Below are 17531 nucleotides of genomic sequence, written 5' to 3' on the forward strand. Positions count from 1 at the left end.
AGGCCAAGGGCCATTAAATAATTAATGACCGTCACTTACTCTCCTCGGCCTCTTCCTCCCGTTTCGGGTCCGGCGAGCGGCTCCCTCTTATCAAGAGCAGATAATGTTATAAATGATTCATTTGATGCTCTGCGGCAGCGATGGGACCGGTGCCCCCTACTGGAGAACTTGGGACGACGACACAGCACCTCCTCAGCGCTGAGGTCTGGATACACAGGACACGCGTGTCAATGAGGCCACGGACACGTTAAGGCAGAAGAATCGCATTCTGTATTTATTTCTGTCACTGCTGCTGCTTGAGTTACCATTTCAAGTGTCTTCATGAACTTCTGTGGTCTGATAGATCGTGTTCAGCTTTTCCAGGGAATCGGTTCTGGAACCACAGAATATCTAAATAAACTGAGTTAATCGTGAAGAGACACTTAAATAAACCTCGTTTTTCACCTTGGCGTAAACTTTATCACCTGGTTTCTGCTGGCTTAGTAAGTGGTTAATATCTGCACGGCTGCACTGACTTGACACAGCCCTGTAGACACAAGTCCCATGACCCGGCGAAGTGCACCCGGCTCAACGGTACCCTCAGCAGACTTGAGCGATTAAAAATAAACACAACATCCTTCGTCGTGTTATTGATCACCGACACCAGGGAACACCAGACACAAACTGTAAACACCGTGGAAGCGAGTTGAACTAAGGCGGCCCCCCACACTTCTGTTGTATGTATATATATGCTCTTAACTGCTCTAGCCATGTAAAAGTAAGTCTGATTTACTCCACTGCGGACAAAAAAGAAGAAGGTACGATGAAATAAATAAAGTGGAAAATGTTCGCATCTTTGCAAGCGTGTAGCCGTAACACGAGGAGCCCGTGTGCGTGGGGAAAAAAAATGGAAAACCGAGTTACGAGGAAGCTTGAAAGTGTCTCTGTCCCTCATACCGACACCTGACGGCCGCTGCTGAGCTCCACTGAGGTACAGGAGCACTGGACCCTTACCTGTAACAGGCAGGTAATTACTCATCGAACCTGCAACACTGGTTAGTGGAACGGAGTGTAATTAAGTGCTTATGTGGAGCCATTAGACACATTAGAGCTCAACGGCTCCCGCTGTCCCCTCAGCAGGTGAAGCGGAACGAGCCGTCGTGGAGCCACGCGGGGGGTCCGATTACTGGGACGCAGGTGAGACCTGGCACACGCACCTGAGATCATATAACCAGCACACACACCCGAGATCAGGTAACAGACGCACACACCCTAGATGAGACCGCAGAGATACAAACAACCATAACTCTGCTATTAGAGCTCATGCACACACAACTGATATCAGATCACATACAAACACACACTGCCAAGTAGATGTACATGAGTGCCTGTGTACACACACACACACACACACACACACACACACATACACAGATGTGCAGACCTGAGATCAGATTACACATATACACACACCTGCTATTTGGTTACACACTCCAGGTGCATTGCGTAGGACCCGGAAGAGCGGCAGAGACGGGCAGGTGTTCACGGTGCTGAGAACCTGGTGGAGAACTTGGTGTGGACAAGGGTGAAGCACGTGTGTGGAGTCAACAGGAGGAGCATCTCTGTGAAGCACCTGCAGGAGCCCAGGGGGCAGAACGAACCCCAACAGGGGGCGCACAGGAGCACCACGTGAACAGAGGAGATACGTTCTACAAGGTGCGCAGAGGAGACCGAGCAGGAGAGGATCACAGAGGTGGCGGGCGGACGGGGACGCGGTGTCTGGATGACAGGGTCTCCGTGACTCGGTAGGTGCGTGAGCCGTTCGGAGAAGCTCTGGGACGCAAGGAGGCACAAGGAGACGCAAGGAAACCTTGCAGGCCCGCAGTACCGTCGCGATGCAGCAGATCCTGGAGGACATGTTCATTGAGCCGGACCTCCTGGCTGAGCTGAGCGAGGAGCAAAAGCAGATCCTTTTCTACAAGATCCGTGAGGAACAAGTGCGGCGCTGGACGGAATGGGAGAACCAACACGGGACCCCCGCCACGCAGACCCCCCAGGGTGAGTGTTGGTGGTGGAGGGTGGGGGGCGGAGAGAGGAGCTGTAGAGGAGAGCGAGGAGATGGAAAGAGAGCAGCACAGTAACGACAGCTGAGGTAGAACCACAGTATTACCACAGTATTACCACACTGACCTAACAGAGTATCACCTTGTTGCCCTAGTGAATTACCCTTCTACGCCACTGATTTACCACAGCATCACAACACTGACCCACTGACCCATCGCAACATTTTCCTACTACGCACTGATCTACTACAGTATTATCCTACTACCCCAGTGATTTACCACAGTATCACCCTAACTATGCCATCAACTTACCACAGTATCGACACTCTGACCCACTGACCAATTACAGTACTGCCCTACAACCCCAGTGAGTTACCACAATCTTCCAAAACGGACACACTGACCTACTCTGCCTCAGTGGAACTACATCACCCCTCCACCGGTACGACTCGGTTCCCATGATGCCGCGTGGCGGGGCTCACGCGCGTGCAGCGTGTCGCGTGTAGCCCGCAGGCGCCGTGTGCAGTGGCTGCTGGGAGCGGATGGAGACGTGTGGGTGTGGGTGATGGGCGAGGCCCCCGGTGACCGACCCTTCGAGGACATCGTGGAGGAGCTGATGGCCGAGAGGGCGAGGAAGCAGGCCCAGCAGGAGGCTCGGGAGCTGTGGTGAGGGCGGGGCCTCGGGGGCGCTCTCAAACCGTTGGGGTCCTCGAACCCGGAGGGTGCAGGAAATACACACCGTGGTTTCTGTTTCTGTTCTTTACGGCGTGCCCTCGAGGCGTGTGAAGCAGGCGGAGATTGAGAAGAAGTTCCGGGACGCCATGGCCAAGGAGAAGGCTCGGTGCGCGGCGGGAAAGTGGAAGGAGGAGACGGAGGACAGGAGAGCAGCCAAGCTGGAGGAGGAGCGCATCCAGGCTGAGCTCAAGGTGGGATGGGCTCCCATAAACATGTGGTGACAACTGGGTGCAACTCAGAATGAACAAAAGTGCATCAAGCACAGGCAAACAGCTTTAGACACAGACACAGGGTTATCTGTACGTCATCATACATCATGCTGTTTGTTCGCATCCCTCAAGTAGCAGCCAGTAGAAGTGATGTTCAATACAGCAAACACATAGATAATCATAGCACATGGAGTTGGACTCATTTATGAAGCTTTCAGGAGGTGAGGAGAGAAGTGGCTCTGAAAGAGGCAGATCTGAGACTCTTCCTGAAGGCTGGGAAGGATTCAGCAGCTCTGAGGAACAGAGGGAACGCATTCCTTGAGAAGAGCGCTCTATAAAAATAAATTGAATTGAGAATGAATTAAATTCCCTCACAATGTGGCGAAAGCCAAAAACCTTGTAACTTTTGACTTTGGAAGAGCACAGTGCTCTGACTGGGGTGTAGGGGGTGATCAGGTGCTGTGTTACCAGTGTGTTACCCGCAGAAACGTGAGGAAGAGGAGCGGCGGCGTGAGGAAGAGGAGATCCGTCGCACCGAGGAGAGGAGGGCAAAGGAGCTGTACCTCTCCCTCATAGAGGAGGAGGGGAAGAGCGAGAGGGATGAGCAGGAGTGGCAAGAGCAGCGTGAGCACCTGGACATGGGTGGAAACAGATGGGGAAGGCGGAGACAGATGAAGTGGGAGGAGACAGATGGATTGGGGGGACAAATCAGGGAGGAGGAAGTGGTGGAATGGTGGCTAATGAGGCAGGTGAACATTAAACATGTCCAGTGAGCCTTAGAGGTAAATATCTAACATACTCTTCCCAAACTTTTCCCCAAACTCCGCCCCGACCGCTTCTGAAACGCCCCGCCTCCAGTGCGTCGCTCCAAAGCGGCAGACGAGGAGATGACCCGTAAGGCTCGGCGTGCGCGAGACGAGTACCGGCGCCAGTCGCTGCGGGCCATCGAGAAGGGCCTGGTAGCAGAGCTTAGCGGCCTCTTCCAGGAGACGCATCCAAACGGATCGGCTTCGAACCGGAGACACAGCGCCCCCGCGGAACCCCGCAACGCAGCACCTGTCACCGAGGGGAAGCACACCTCCCACGGGATAACAGCCCCTCCTGTCCAGCGTCGCAGACAGAACCGCAGACACAGCGCGTCTGCAGTTCCAATGCTAACAGACAGGTACAGACATGAAGACAGGTGTGCACGGGAACAGAGAAAACAGGACAGGTGCACACAGATAGAGACAGATACAAATAGGTACGGACAGGTACACACAGGTACAAGGAGATATCGACAGGTAGAGAAATGCAGACAGGTTTTCACAGGTGCTGAGATTTATTAACTGGTACAAGCAGGTATAAACAGGTACACATTATGGTACAGACAGGTACGGGTATGTTAAACAGGTGTGACCAGGTGAACTCAAGTACTATAACAGTTCCTCTCTCAACCTGCCCTTCACCCCGAAAGCCCCGCCTGGGTGCGCCCTCCTCGGCCCAACTCCCGCGAATCCATCCTACGCTGGTTCAGGGAGGAGCAGATGCCCAGAAGAGCCGGGTTCGAAAGGAGCAGCAACACCATCGCCCCCTGGTTTCACGGTGAGGACATCACACGCCTGCAGCTGTTCAACTGTCCTTCCTGCGGGGGCGGGGTTTATCACACACCTGTGTCCACGTAGTCCTCTGTCCCACTGTCAAACTCCTAGTGGCTCAGGTCCCTAAAACGAGAGACATTTTACCCCCTAATGTCCTTAAGTCAACGGTCCTGGTAGAACCACACAGCTGGAGGTGTGGCGGAGATCCAGATGTTGAACCACAGGTGCCTGCAGGGGAGCAGGGAGCCTGTGTGTGTACAGATATGCATGCGGGGGTTCTCAGACACACACACACTGTGGTGTCTCCCGTAGGCATCATCTCCCGCCAGGACTCGGAATCCCTGCTCAGGAAGTCGGGGGAGGGCAGCTTCCTGGTGCGCGTCAGCGAGCGGCTCTGGGGTTACGCGCTCTCCTACCGCACGGCCAGTGGATTCAAGCACTTCCTCATCGACGCCTCGGGCGACTCATACAGCTTCCTGGGCGTGGAGCAGAACCGTCATGCCACCCTGGCCGACCTCATCGACTTCCACAGGGTGAGTGCGCTCGCTGCGTTCTGTCCCCCGGTTCCCGTTGGACGTCTGTCTGCGTTCCTCTCAGCCTTGTCCCTTTGGCTTCCAGGAGGAGGTCATCACCACAGCAGGAGGGGAGCTGCTGAAAGAGTCGTGCAGACCAAGGATCTCCTCCACAAACTACGGGGGGCTCTTCCAGTGAACAGTGCTGGAGTGCAATGGAGACGTCATGAAAGATGACCCATCATTTCCAGCCATGGACAACACGGACCTCTAGACATGTCAGCTTTCCCAACAATGGTCACCAAAGATCTCCAGGCACCCCAGTATCTCCAACGATTGACGCTACCGATCTCCAGAAATTTTAACATCTCCGACTATGGACACCACAGACCCCAAGACATTTCAGCATCTCCAACCATGTTCACTAAAGACCTCCAGACACCAAATATCTACAAACATGGACATGATGGACCTCCATGAATCCCAGCATCTGTGATTGTGGGCACCACAGAGCTCCAGACATTTCAGCATCCCCAACTATGGTCACTAAAGACCTCCAAAGATGCCAATATCTCACACCATGATCACAACAGACCTCCAGAAACCTTAACGTGTAACCACGGACACCATAGGCTTCCAGACTTTCCATCTTCAACCTTGCTCACAAAAGACCTCCAGACACCCCAATATCTCCAGCCATGGAAACAATGGACCTCCAGAAACTCCAACATGTGACCATGGACACCACAAACCTCCAGACACACCGTCTCCAACAATGTTCACTAAAGACCTCCAGACACCCCAACATCTCCAACCATGGATACAATGAGCTTCAGGCATCTAGATACCTCCATCCCACAACACCCTAAACTTCCACCAGCCAAGTATCTGAGACACATGTCCACCCATGTAGAGCATGGAGCCCACAGCCATCACGCATCTCATCTCCCTTTCACACACCAGGTCGTGGGTTCTTAGGAACATGACTTAAAGATGAGGCCCTTTCAGTTTGGTTTCTCTCACAGCAGAAGATGTGTGTAAAACATGCCCCAGGCCTCATATGAATATTCATAAATACAGAGAGGTCCTTCGTAAATATTCATGAGTACAGAGAGACATTGCAGCTCTGCATGTCCCTCAGTGTAACCCTGGGGTGGCAGTGGAGGAGTTCGGCAGGTGGTTAATAATGCAGATGCAGCTGGCGCTCTCTCTCTCTCTCTCTCTCTCTCTCTCTCTCTCTCTCTCTCTCTCTTACACACACACACACACACACACACACACACACACACACACACACAAATCGATGGAGACACAGCGCCTCTGGCCCTTTCACAAGCACAGCCGCATCCGCCTGGAAACTGCGCCACCTGAACGGAACCTCGCTGTTACTCCGGCTGCATGAAGTTCTGCATCAATAAACAAGAAACTTTTCCTAAAAATATAACAAAAAATCATTTCTATTCTTCAGGATTTATCGCACAATGAATAAATTGTAAAAGCTGTAAAAAATTCATCCCAAGAACACGAGGGAAAACAGTTCAAACCCGTCTGCTGTCAGCACAGAGGAGACGGGTGTGCGTAAGTTCATGGCACTGGGGCAGAGGAGTGTGTGTGTGTGTGTGTGTGTGTGTGTGTGTGTGTGTGTGTGTGTGTGTGTGTGTGTGTGTGTGTGTGTGTGTGTGTGATTATTCAGTACAATGAAGATACCAGCACTCTCAATATTATTTTACATCAAGACTCAAAACCCAATCACTGAAAGCGCCGAAGCTCCTCCCACTTCCCATCCGGCCCCATGGGGATCAAATCTGGGTACCACCCTGAAGTCGAACATCTACTGGACAAATTCATATATTTGAATACACACATTTTCTGAACCGCTTGTCCCATACAGGGTCGCGGGGAACCGGAGCCTACCCGGCAACACAGGGCGTCAGGCCGGAGGGGGAGGGGACACACCCAGGACGGGACGCCAGTCCATCGCAAGGCACCCCAAGCGGGACTCGAACCCCAGACCCACTGGAGAGCAGGACCCGGTCCAACCCACTGCGCCCCCTATATTTGAATACACACACACACACACATTTTCAGAACCGCTTGTCCCTCACGGGGTCACGGGAAACCGGAGCCTACCCGGCAACACAGGGCGTAAGGCCGGAGGGGGAAGGGGACACACCCAGGACGGGACGCCAGTCCGTCGCAAGGCACCCCAAGCGGGACTCGAACCCCAGACCCACCAAAGAGCAGGACTGCGGTCCAACCCACTGCGCCCCCTATATTTGAATATTTATATTTAAATTTTAAGCATATACCTGATTTTATCTAAGAGGTAGAAAGTTACCTCTTACATATACAATAATATCTTGCTATTTTAGAATGGAACGTATTACCTTCCCTCATATAACAGGGTTCTGTACCGTGAAGACTGGAAATATACACCCTTTTTTCATACAATGGGCTGATTATTCAGTACAGCAGCATTTTTGCCGAGTTAGACGCTCCTTTCACTTCCACACTATACACTGCCTCCTATGTCTCTGTGCAAAACACACATTCTCCGCACTTCTACCGTAACTAAACCAGCTACTGTACATACAGGACGTCCTACTGACCGTCGCACTGACCATTTCAACCGGTCACGACGCTGATGAAGGTGATAAATGATCTCAACCGAAAGAGCAGATTCAGTAATAACTTTTAAACACCCTATAAACATGTAAATATTAATCTCTTTGTAACATGAAGACCCTTACACTTAACAAACAGTGGTGGAATTCAATACTGTTTATTAAATATTTTATTAACTCTTACCATTGTGATGTATAAAATAACTTTTTATTTTGGTATTTTAATTCATTTTAATTGACAGGTATATGGGTGGCACAGTGGGTTGGACCGGGTCCTGCTCTCCAGTGGGTCTGGGGTTTGAGCCCCCCTTGGGGTGCCTTACGATGGACTGGCGTCCCGTCCTGGGTGTGTCCCCTCCCCCTCCGGCCTTGCGCCCTGCGTTGCCGGGTAGGCTCCGTGACCCCGTATGGGATGAGCGGTTCAGAAAGTGTGTGTGACAGGTATATTTTTTGCCTGGAAACCTTTTCCCTCCCGTAAGGCACGCACACACACACACACACACACATTTTCTGAACCGCTTGTCCCATACGGGGTCGCGGGGAACCGGAGCCTAACCCAGCAACACAGGGCGTAAGGCCGGAGGGGGAGGGGACACACCCAGGACGGGATGCCAGTCCGTCGCAAGGCACCCCAAGCGGGACTCGAACCCCAGACCCACTGGAGAGCAGGACCCGGTCCAACCCACTGCGCCCCCTCCTCCTCCCATAAGAAATCATGTTAAATCACCGGATCTCACACTAACAAAGGGAATTTTGCTAATGGAGTGATTTCACTGACCAAATCAATCCCATAAAGTGAGGGGAGAGTGAAGTGATTAGTGCTACTGCCTTTAGTGCCAATGGTTGTAGGTTCAAATCCCGCCTGCAGCACCCTTGAGCAATGCACTTGCCTTCTATTGCTCTGCTAAATTACCCAGCTGTATTAATGGGTAAATTTAATAAAAATAAAAAAAAATAGGCTGGGTGGGAAGCTGGTAAGCATAGTGGTGAGAGCTGCTGCATTTGGCTCTGAAGGTCATAGGTTTGCATCTCACCTGAGGCTGTAGTCAGTTTAAACAAGGTACTTACCCTAAATTGCTCTGGTACAATTACCCAGCTCTATAAATGGATAAATAATTGTAAGTAAATTAAAATTTCATATCACTTTGGAGAAAAGTGAGAGATAAATGTACATCTATCACACACAATGTCTACGATCACTTGTCCCGAGCAGGGTCGCGGCAGGCCAGAGTCTAACCCGGCAACAGAGGGCGCAAGGCTGGAGCGGGAGAGGACACACCGTCAGCAGCATGCCAGTCCACCCCAAGCAGGACTCGAACCCCAGACCCGCCACACATCAGGCCACACCCCCACATTCATATATATTCTTCTTAAATAAATCAAACCTGGATCTCACACCCAAAAGCGCCTCCTCCTCCTCCTGCGAACCCTGAGCTGAAAGCAGTTTTTTTCCATGACTGCACTGCTGTAATCAGAGAGCTTCTCGGTCCAGTCTACCCCACCTTCATTACCGCCACGGCCCTGCCGCCGTGGCGTGGGCTCCGGTTTCTTTGGACGCATCAATAACCCAACGTCCCGCCACTCGAGAGCCGTTTGGAAACAACGGGCGCGGACGCGCCGAAGCGGCGGCCCGCGGTTCCGGAAGGATGCGCTCCAAAAGGCTTCTTTTCCATGGGTGTCTGCTTACCGTGGTTCTGCGGAGCACGACCGGCGTCCGGTGAGCAAAGGGCACCGGGGCGGCTGCGAGCGGGGTCCGGCCCCGGCGATTTGCAGCCCCTGCCATCCCACCCTCTTTCAAGACTCCAACTGCAAAGCAAATAGTGGAGCCAAAGATAATTTAACAATTAATCCCTAAAGAGCAGCAGGGTCATGAGGAACATATTGCGTTTTAAAAAAGACCTCAGCCAGGTGAGCGGACCAGAAATAATGGCATCTTTATCTTTTACTACTGTACATATGTGGTGAGTACAGCTGTTTTTACACCGGGAGCAAACTATCTTTTCACCCGCTGAAGAAGATGCTGCTTAGCTTTGCTCTTAAAACACTATTTCCCATTAATATGAAAAGGGAATCCCAACCGGAATTCATCTGCAGGAGGAAAGTCAGCATGAGGAGAATAGCAAGTCAATGAAACACCAAGCTAACAAGCACTGGAAGGTACCACATTTTACATTTATTTAGCAGACACTTTTCTCCAAAGCAACTTCCAATGGATACTAGGTAGTGTTATCAGCCCACACACCTTATTCACCATGGTGACTTACACTGCTAGAGACACTACTTACACTGGGTCACTCATCCACACATCAGTGGAACACACTCTCTCTGTCACTCACACACTATGAGGGAACCTGAACAGCATGTCTTTGCAGTGTGGGAGGAAACCAGAGCACCCCAAGAACATGCAAACTCCACACAAACTGAGTAGGGATTGAACCCACTTCCTATTGCACCACCCAGGCGCTGTAAAACAGCAGCACTACTTGCTGTGCTGCCTGTCACTACAGAGATACCCTCAGCTAAAGGCATCACCTAAACCACCAATTGTTGCATTCAAGTTCTGATCACTGTGAATCCAGGTTCACACTAACAGATGTGGAGCCTTGGATTCAACACATACTTATCCTGCTTCCACGATCCGGCTCCTCGTCCAGGCCATGGTGATGTCCTGCCTGGCCTTCATGCCGCTGCCATCAAACCTCTCCTGTTGATACAGGATGCTGGCGCACGAGTGGTGTTTGGCCTGCCGAAGTGTTCCCATGTCTCCCTGCACTGGCTTCCTATCGCTGCTTAGATCAAATTCAACACTCTGGCTACGATCTACAAAACCATCAATAGATCTGCTTCCCCATACCGGCAAAACCTGATCACTCGCTACACTCCTCCACCTCTGCCTGCTTGGTGGTTCAAAAGCACAAAGGTTCTTGGTTCTGGCTCTGATGTGGTGGAATCACTCAGAACTGCTGGAAGTCTCTCTGAATTTAAGGGTCTTAAAACACCCCACTTCATGACTCACTTCTTGCAGGAGTTGCAAAGAGCTCTAGTAGTGCAGTTGGTTAGTGTATGGTACTTATACAGCAGTTCAATGCAGAAGGATGCTGAGGTTGAGAGTTCAAACCTCACCTGGAGCATAGCTGTTTGGACCATGAGCAGGACATGGCAGGTGGCTTTCAATTATACAGCCGAGTCAAAATGTGACTTTGAACCCCCTGTATGACCTCAAGAGTGGAGAAAAAAGAAAACCTTGTATGCTGTGCACAGTGCTGCTATGATCATCATGTTCATCTTTAATTTAATAATGGAGCTAACATCTACTGGATCATACGGCTGACTGTGACAAATTGTCTAATCAGAATCATGTCTTAACGCACTTGTATTGCTTGTGGACATACGTCACTTTGGAGAAAAGCATCTACTAAACAAATTTTACCCCTTTAACTCTGCATCAAGTCCCAAAGGTATCAGTCACACCAGTCTTTATACTCTCAGTCTCACACACAGACCCTGCATCTTTACAATACAGCATACCTTGATGAATTTGCTCTTCATAACTCCCAGCTTCTACATCTTGTAGAGAAACTACTGCAAAACAACTGTATAAATATAATGGACTAATGACCCAGGACAATTGAATGAGAAGTTAAAGATGTGAAGAGAAACTTATTTTGTGGTTTCTCAAGGGTTGTTAACAAAAAAATTAACTTATTTAATATCTTTCCCACAAACACAAAAAAGTTGAGCTCCTGCAATTCACAGACTGGACACTAGAGGGCACCTCCTACATTTTTGCTTTCATGCTTTCAGCTTCAGAGAGTAAAATCAAAATAACATATCTACACCACTCAGAAAAAAATAACTACAGTAAAAAATCAAAATGGCATGAAGAAAAATAAAGCAGGGAAACCAGACAAATCAGAAAAACTTCCTGAAACCCCCTTGCCGCCATCACATGACAAGCCTGGTTATCTTTCTACAGGTGACAATCACAGCACAACAGACAGACATAAAAATTATAAAAGCTTTTAATTACATACAAAACGGTGCAAAAAAAACATTCAACATTTAAAAACAGACAAGAGAAGAAAGTAACGAATCCTCCAGCAAAGCATGCCTCTCTTGCTCATCTTCTCCCCACAGAAGTTCATCATGGGAAAGGAATGTTAAGAATTGGATCCAAGGCACCAGTGCATTGCAGCATTTGAGGAAGACGCCTTTCGAGAGGGTCTTGCAAACTATGATTTACCGACCAACTTCTCACTGACAAGGCACTTAATGTTTGTGTGAGGGTGTGTACACTGCCACAGAAGTCCATGTTCAAGTTTACAGCTAACAGTAAAAACAATTGCTGTCGATTAGTCATAGCTCAACATTACTCAGCAGAGGCGGTAGAAAGTACTACTTATGTCACACACTGGGCTGACACTCCACTATGCATCTCTTTGGTGTTGAAAATAATATGGCTCAGTCGGCAGCTAGATGGAAAAGGGGGTTAAATGTATTAAATACTGATTACTAAATACTTCATGTGTGAACTTCATTGGCCCTCAGCCTCATATCCTGCATGGGGGACACAGTGAGTAAATGACTGAGGGGAAACAGGAGTCAGAATCACACCCTGGTGAGCTCACACACGCCTCCGTGCTATAGCTGGGTCCGTCTCCTTCACTGTGATTCTGGAATGTGCCAGAGGTCTATGACACCGGCACCACTGATGGGGTGGAGAGATGTTGAAAGGGGAAACTGAACCACCGCAGCTGGCGAAGGGTGAGGAAGAGCAGGCGGCCAATGGGAGACTGGCATTCAGGTAGTCAGCAGGCAGGCCTTTAAAGCTCGGGGATCACTTTCAATTAGACCTGTGTTTACTGAGCCAGGGAGAGGAGCGAAAGCATGCTTCCCAATGTGTGTATTTTATCAACAGTGTGGGCCAGGGAGGTAGAAAGCGAGTCCAGAACGACTTGCAGAGAGGGTAAAGTTCCTTGAGAACATTACAAGATGAAGGCGACCACATAGCGAGGGCATTTATAGTCTGCTGATCGAGTTTCAAGAGTTCAAAAGGCAGGGTTCATCTGAATACTGGCTGCCGTGACCGAGTCCGCGAAGCAGGGGCCACACCCAAATCAGTAGTGGAACTTGACTCGCTCGATGTCCGAGATGAGCGCTCGCGCCAGGTAGACACCCACCATCTGTGGACAAATGCCAAGGTCACACCTCACAGGACAGGATGGAGAAGCTGACGGAGAGCGGGTTCATACAAACCAATCTTTTCCGTTTACTAGAGTCGGCATGGTAACCTGGCTCACTTGAGCCATAACTGCCTGCACACAACTAATCAAATGGTTTCAGTGATTCACAGACCTCCCCCACAACTGAGCTTGCCTCTACAGAGGCGCACAGAAATCAACATTCCGCTCCCAAGTAGACATGCTGCCTGCATCCAAGAGGAGCACATAGACAAACCTGCTCCCTCCCCCACTGAGGGATTCCACCTAGGCGCGGGGCCCTATCCGCTCACCTGCAGAATGGAGATGCCGATGAAGACTCCCGCCACTATGTAGATGTTGCGGGGAAGCCACTGCTCCATGGCTGTTATGCAACCTCTCGTGTGAATGACGGTGTCCAGTTTGCCTGTGAACTTTTAGGAGGATGAGAACAGGTGTGATGAGTAACGATTCAGGTATATTGGGTATGTGAAATAACACCTCTACAGAACTCCTTGGGGTGTCACGGATCTCACCTTTCTATCTCGGACTCCATAACCACACTGGGTGTTCACCACGTCCTTCTCCTGTGGAAAGCAGCAGCATGTTGGCTGGGGTACAGTACATGTTAACACCCTAGTACAGTCCCCAACAAGAGAACCAAAAGCATGGGCACACATCCACACACACATGGCGGCACTCACAGCCGGGTCTCTAATGCAGCAGGAGAAAGGCACTCCGCATCTCTCAACACTTTTACTTTGGGAACAGTTGAAGTAAATGTTCCTATCCCAGTCTTCAGGACCTTGGGCCCCACAGCATTGGTTCTGAGGGGCAGATGGAGCAGCAAGGGTCACACGGAGTGGTCTGAGCACACGGTCTAAAGGGCCGTCTTGCGGCCTTTGAGCAGGGGACTCAACTTACAAAGAATTTAAATTTATTAATTTAGCAGATGCTATTCTCCAAAGCAACATATCCCAGAACAAGTGTGCGCATTACATTAACAACATAATAAAAATAAATGCCATGTAAATGTCTGGCTTACAATTGTTACTTAATCTAAAATGCCCAGGAGGGGTGGACAACCACTGGCCCGTGGACCCCCAAGGGTTTTTTCTCTGTCAACTTTCAGTTGGGAGTTTTCGTTCCTTTCCCCGGTGGCCAGTAGACTTACTTATAGCTCTATGAAAATACTTTATTATGGTAGTGATTAGTCGACTGTCTTTGTTTGTATCTGTCTTTCTTGCCTTGTCTGTGTTAAAGCGCTCTGTGTCACTGCGTGAGAAGAGTGCTCTATAAAAATTAATATATATTTTCAATTCAATTTATGTTATTAACCATCAGGATTAAACCAGTGTCTCAGTGTCACTTCTTAGTGGTTTTTCCTTACAGGTTTGTGATTAAACCTCCCTCATTATGTAACCAAAGTGTTCCGAAGGGCCTCCTGCAGTAAACCCACAGCTTCCTTTTGCCTGTATTTGTGCAGAACACAAATTCTGACCTCAACTCTAAGCCATCTGGATCCTATTGTGGGGAATCATGCTGGCTTCCCACCCGTCATGCTTTGCTCGTATTCTCACCAGTTTCTGCAGAGAATCTATGAGGTTCTGCAGATCTGCGTCATCCCGGTATCCTTTGATGTTTGTCAAGAAGAAATCGTTAATCCACTCCTTTAGCGGGTTCTGGAAGACGAATGCTAGGACAGCTGCTGTCAGCTCCAGGAAGAAGATGATGCTGATGAGACCGGTGAACTGCAGAAGAGACAGGTGGTGTTGTTTCTTGAGGAGACAGGGTTCAGGCCACAAGGGGGCGACAGTGGTGTCAAACTCACAAACTTGAGAAGGCAGATGTTCTCCCTCAGTGCCCCCACGCAACCGGCAAAACCCAGAATGAAGGTGATGGCGCCCACCAAGAGCACCAGCCACACGGGATCAAAGCCGTGCATCCGCGTCACCTGGGTGAGGTCCAGCAGCACCCCCTGGAGGAAGACATCGGGAAGATTACAAAGGGCAGGATGCTCTGAGCTTGTTAACAGGAGGAAAGTTTTAAAAAAGAAGTGTGCGCAAACAGAAGGTCAAAGGTGAGGCTGATGCAGAGGAAAGACCAGGTGACTCACAAGCCCACGTTTATCACATTGAGATCTTGCAGAAACAGGAAGAGCTCACCTTCTCACTCCAGGCCCAGAGACCGATGGCAATGAATGCTGCCCCAGCCAGCTGTTGAAAAACACACACAAAAACAGTGAAAAAGAGGGAGAGCAGGCTGGCCTGCTACAGCTCAGGGAACACACAACAGCACGAAAACTGCAAATGAGGACACTGTGGGTTAACCAGCAGTCAGGATGAGGTTAACGCTCCTCGAGCAGGAGTATAACACTCCTCCATTTCCTACTGACACAGACAACAGTCTGTGGGAAGGGAGGGGCCCTTGCAGTCTAAATTGCTCAAGAGGAAACAGCTGTGAGGGGCGGTGGTCAGTACCAGCTGGGTCAAACATGGGGGTGGAGACAGAGACTTACACAAGTGCCTGTGGAAAAGCGATAAGAGAATAGGGGAACTTTTGTAAACACACAGCTAGTTTTCAGAATGTGTGCGCACACACACCAAGGGTGACACTGAGAATTTTGCAGCGGTTACTATGGCTTGGGATCTTCGTTGCCCCTCCCTCGATCTGAGCCTGCTGGCTGATCTCTAACTCACTACTCCTCGCTCCATACTACTCACCCAGAAGATGATGTTGTAGCTGAACATGAGGTACTTGTAACAGCAACTGACCTCAGCAGCCTCATAGCGGTAGTAGTGCATCGTGCCTCTTTCTGAAATGGAAAGCAGGCAGACTGTGAGCACAGGCAGCGTAATCAATGCGTTTTTAGGAAGTGTAATGAACTTCAGTCAAAAAGCAAGAACACTCCCAACTGAGTCACGGGTTCCGGCAAGGCAGCGTTGCAATAGTTCACTAAAATAAAGCAATACTGCCTGTTCACATCACAGACACTACAGCATGTTGGTTCAAATCCCAGCAGGGGTCCTCAAGGAAAGTGTTTTATCAAAACTGCTCCACATGGCAAAGTGTCTCAGTTTGGACTGTTTTGACATCAGGCCTGAATGACAAAAATACTAACTGCAAAACTACTTTAATACCCACCTGGACACATTACCATTTGTAATGACAAGGTGTCCAGCTGGACACATTAACAGACACGCATGACAGAGTCTATAGGACAAATCTAAATAAATTAAGACAGAAACCATTTAAAGGCACAGTTAGTAATGATAGCAATCCAGCTGGATGAATTTAAGAGACTAACTAACCACAAAGACCATATTGGACACATTTAAAGACACTTAAGACTCATTCAGAGAGGCAATTACAGTCGAATGCATTTAAAGATGCTCCGCAAGACCAGAAACTGAGATGGACACTTTGTTAGGACAGAGACCAAGTTGGACACAAACACTTAATAGGACTTATTGTAGAAACACTGCAATTATTATAGCAATGCAACTGACTCCATTTAAAGAGCAGAAACCGAGATGGGTACATTTGGAGACACTTTAACTTAAGTTAAAGGACAAGGTGTCCAGCTGGACACATTTATTTAACAGGCACTAATGACAGGGTATGAAGGACAAATTTCAATAAATTTAATAAAGAGAAACCATTTAAAGACACTGTCACGTAGTAATAACAGCACTGCATTCCAGCTGGATTTGGAGACGTAACCAACCAACCAGACACATTTAAAAAACCCAAACAACACAGAGACCAAGTAAGTTGGACACGTGACCTTTAAAAGACACTCAGGACGAGAAGCAACTGAAGTTCAGCAACACTCCCTGTTGTTGGATATTTATTATCTGCACTTTTTGCTGCAGAAACAAGTACCGAGATGGACACTTAGTCTTAGAGACATGATTTTGTTACACGACAGAGACAGCCAGCAAACACGTCTACACACCATTCAGACAGAGTCTTTGAAGCAAAACCTCAGCAAATAACCTCTAATCTCATTTTCAACCCAAAACACGCAAGAGATCCGTCGCGTGGTTCTTCTTCTTGACGTCGGTCGACGTACAACTCGTATTTCCAAGCGCCAAAAGTTCAACAGAAATTACCAGAAACTGTTACTTTAACCCGAGGCATACGTTTAAACCAGAAACTGCAGAAAGTCAGTTAATATTTTTACAATTATTATTGTACTTAATTTGTACCCACCTTTAGCTGGTACCTCCGCTGCGTCTACTGCACTCAAAAGTTCCAGCCCCAACCAACAGACGCACCTTTACGTCACTTCCGGCTGCCTACGTTAGCAAGCTTTGTGTTTCAACTTAAAATTAATACAACATACAAAAAGACAGTACAAAAAGCGGAAGTAGAACATCAGGAGAATACAATTACAAATTACGATTTATGAATCTATTGAAGGATTTACAAAGTGTAATAGTTTTTTTTTATTACTGTATTCTTGGATGTAATTAATAACACACTGTCACAAAGTAATATTTTAATTATTTTGCATTTATGGGTTATGAAATTAATATGATTATGAAATTTGGTGAATAAGATTAAGTAAAATTTGCAATTCTTGCATAGCCCTAAGGTACACTTCAGATAGTGGGGGTGACGTCACA

General features: G+C 48.9%; 2 protein-coding genes across 2 annotated transcripts; one reads left to right on the plus strand and one right to left on the minus strand.

The window, feature by feature from the left end:
- The first annotated feature begins 1874 nt into the window (after positions 1 to 1874).
- Positions 1875 to 5277, plus strand: sh2d4bb (SH2 domain containing 4Bb). The gene is made up of 8 exons (XM_029250130.1): positions 1875 to 2037; positions 2549 to 2708; positions 2821 to 2968; positions 3472 to 3610; positions 3845 to 4151; positions 4443 to 4570; positions 4879 to 5099; positions 5185 to 5277. The coding sequence occupies exons 1-8, from the start codon at positions 1875 to 1877 to the stop codon at positions 5275 to 5277; spliced, it is 1359 nt and encodes a 452-aa protein (XP_029105963.1).
- Positions 5278 to 11708: 6431 nt separating this feature from the next.
- LOC108940413 (tetraspanin-14-like) lies at positions 11709 to 17176 on the minus strand. The gene is made up of 9 exons (XM_018762572.2): positions 17116 to 17176; positions 15624 to 15715; positions 15066 to 15116; positions 14732 to 14878; positions 14481 to 14651; positions 13605 to 13727; positions 13437 to 13487; positions 13215 to 13334; positions 11709 to 12885 (listed from the first exon to the last, which is right to left on the minus strand). The coding sequence occupies exons 2-9, from the start codon at positions 15702 to 15704 to the stop codon at positions 12820 to 12822; spliced, it is 810 nt and encodes a 269-aa protein (XP_018618088.1). The 5' UTR covers positions 15705 to 15715; positions 17116 to 17176; the 3' UTR covers positions 11709 to 12819.
- Between the last annotated feature and the right edge of the window lie 355 nt (positions 17177 to 17531).

The sequence above is a fragment of the Scleropages formosus genome, chromosome 3 (assembly GCF_900964775.1).
Source record: "Scleropages formosus chromosome 3, fSclFor1.1, whole genome shotgun sequence".
Lineage (NCBI taxonomy): Eukaryota > Metazoa > Chordata > Actinopteri > Osteoglossiformes > Osteoglossidae > Scleropages > Scleropages formosus.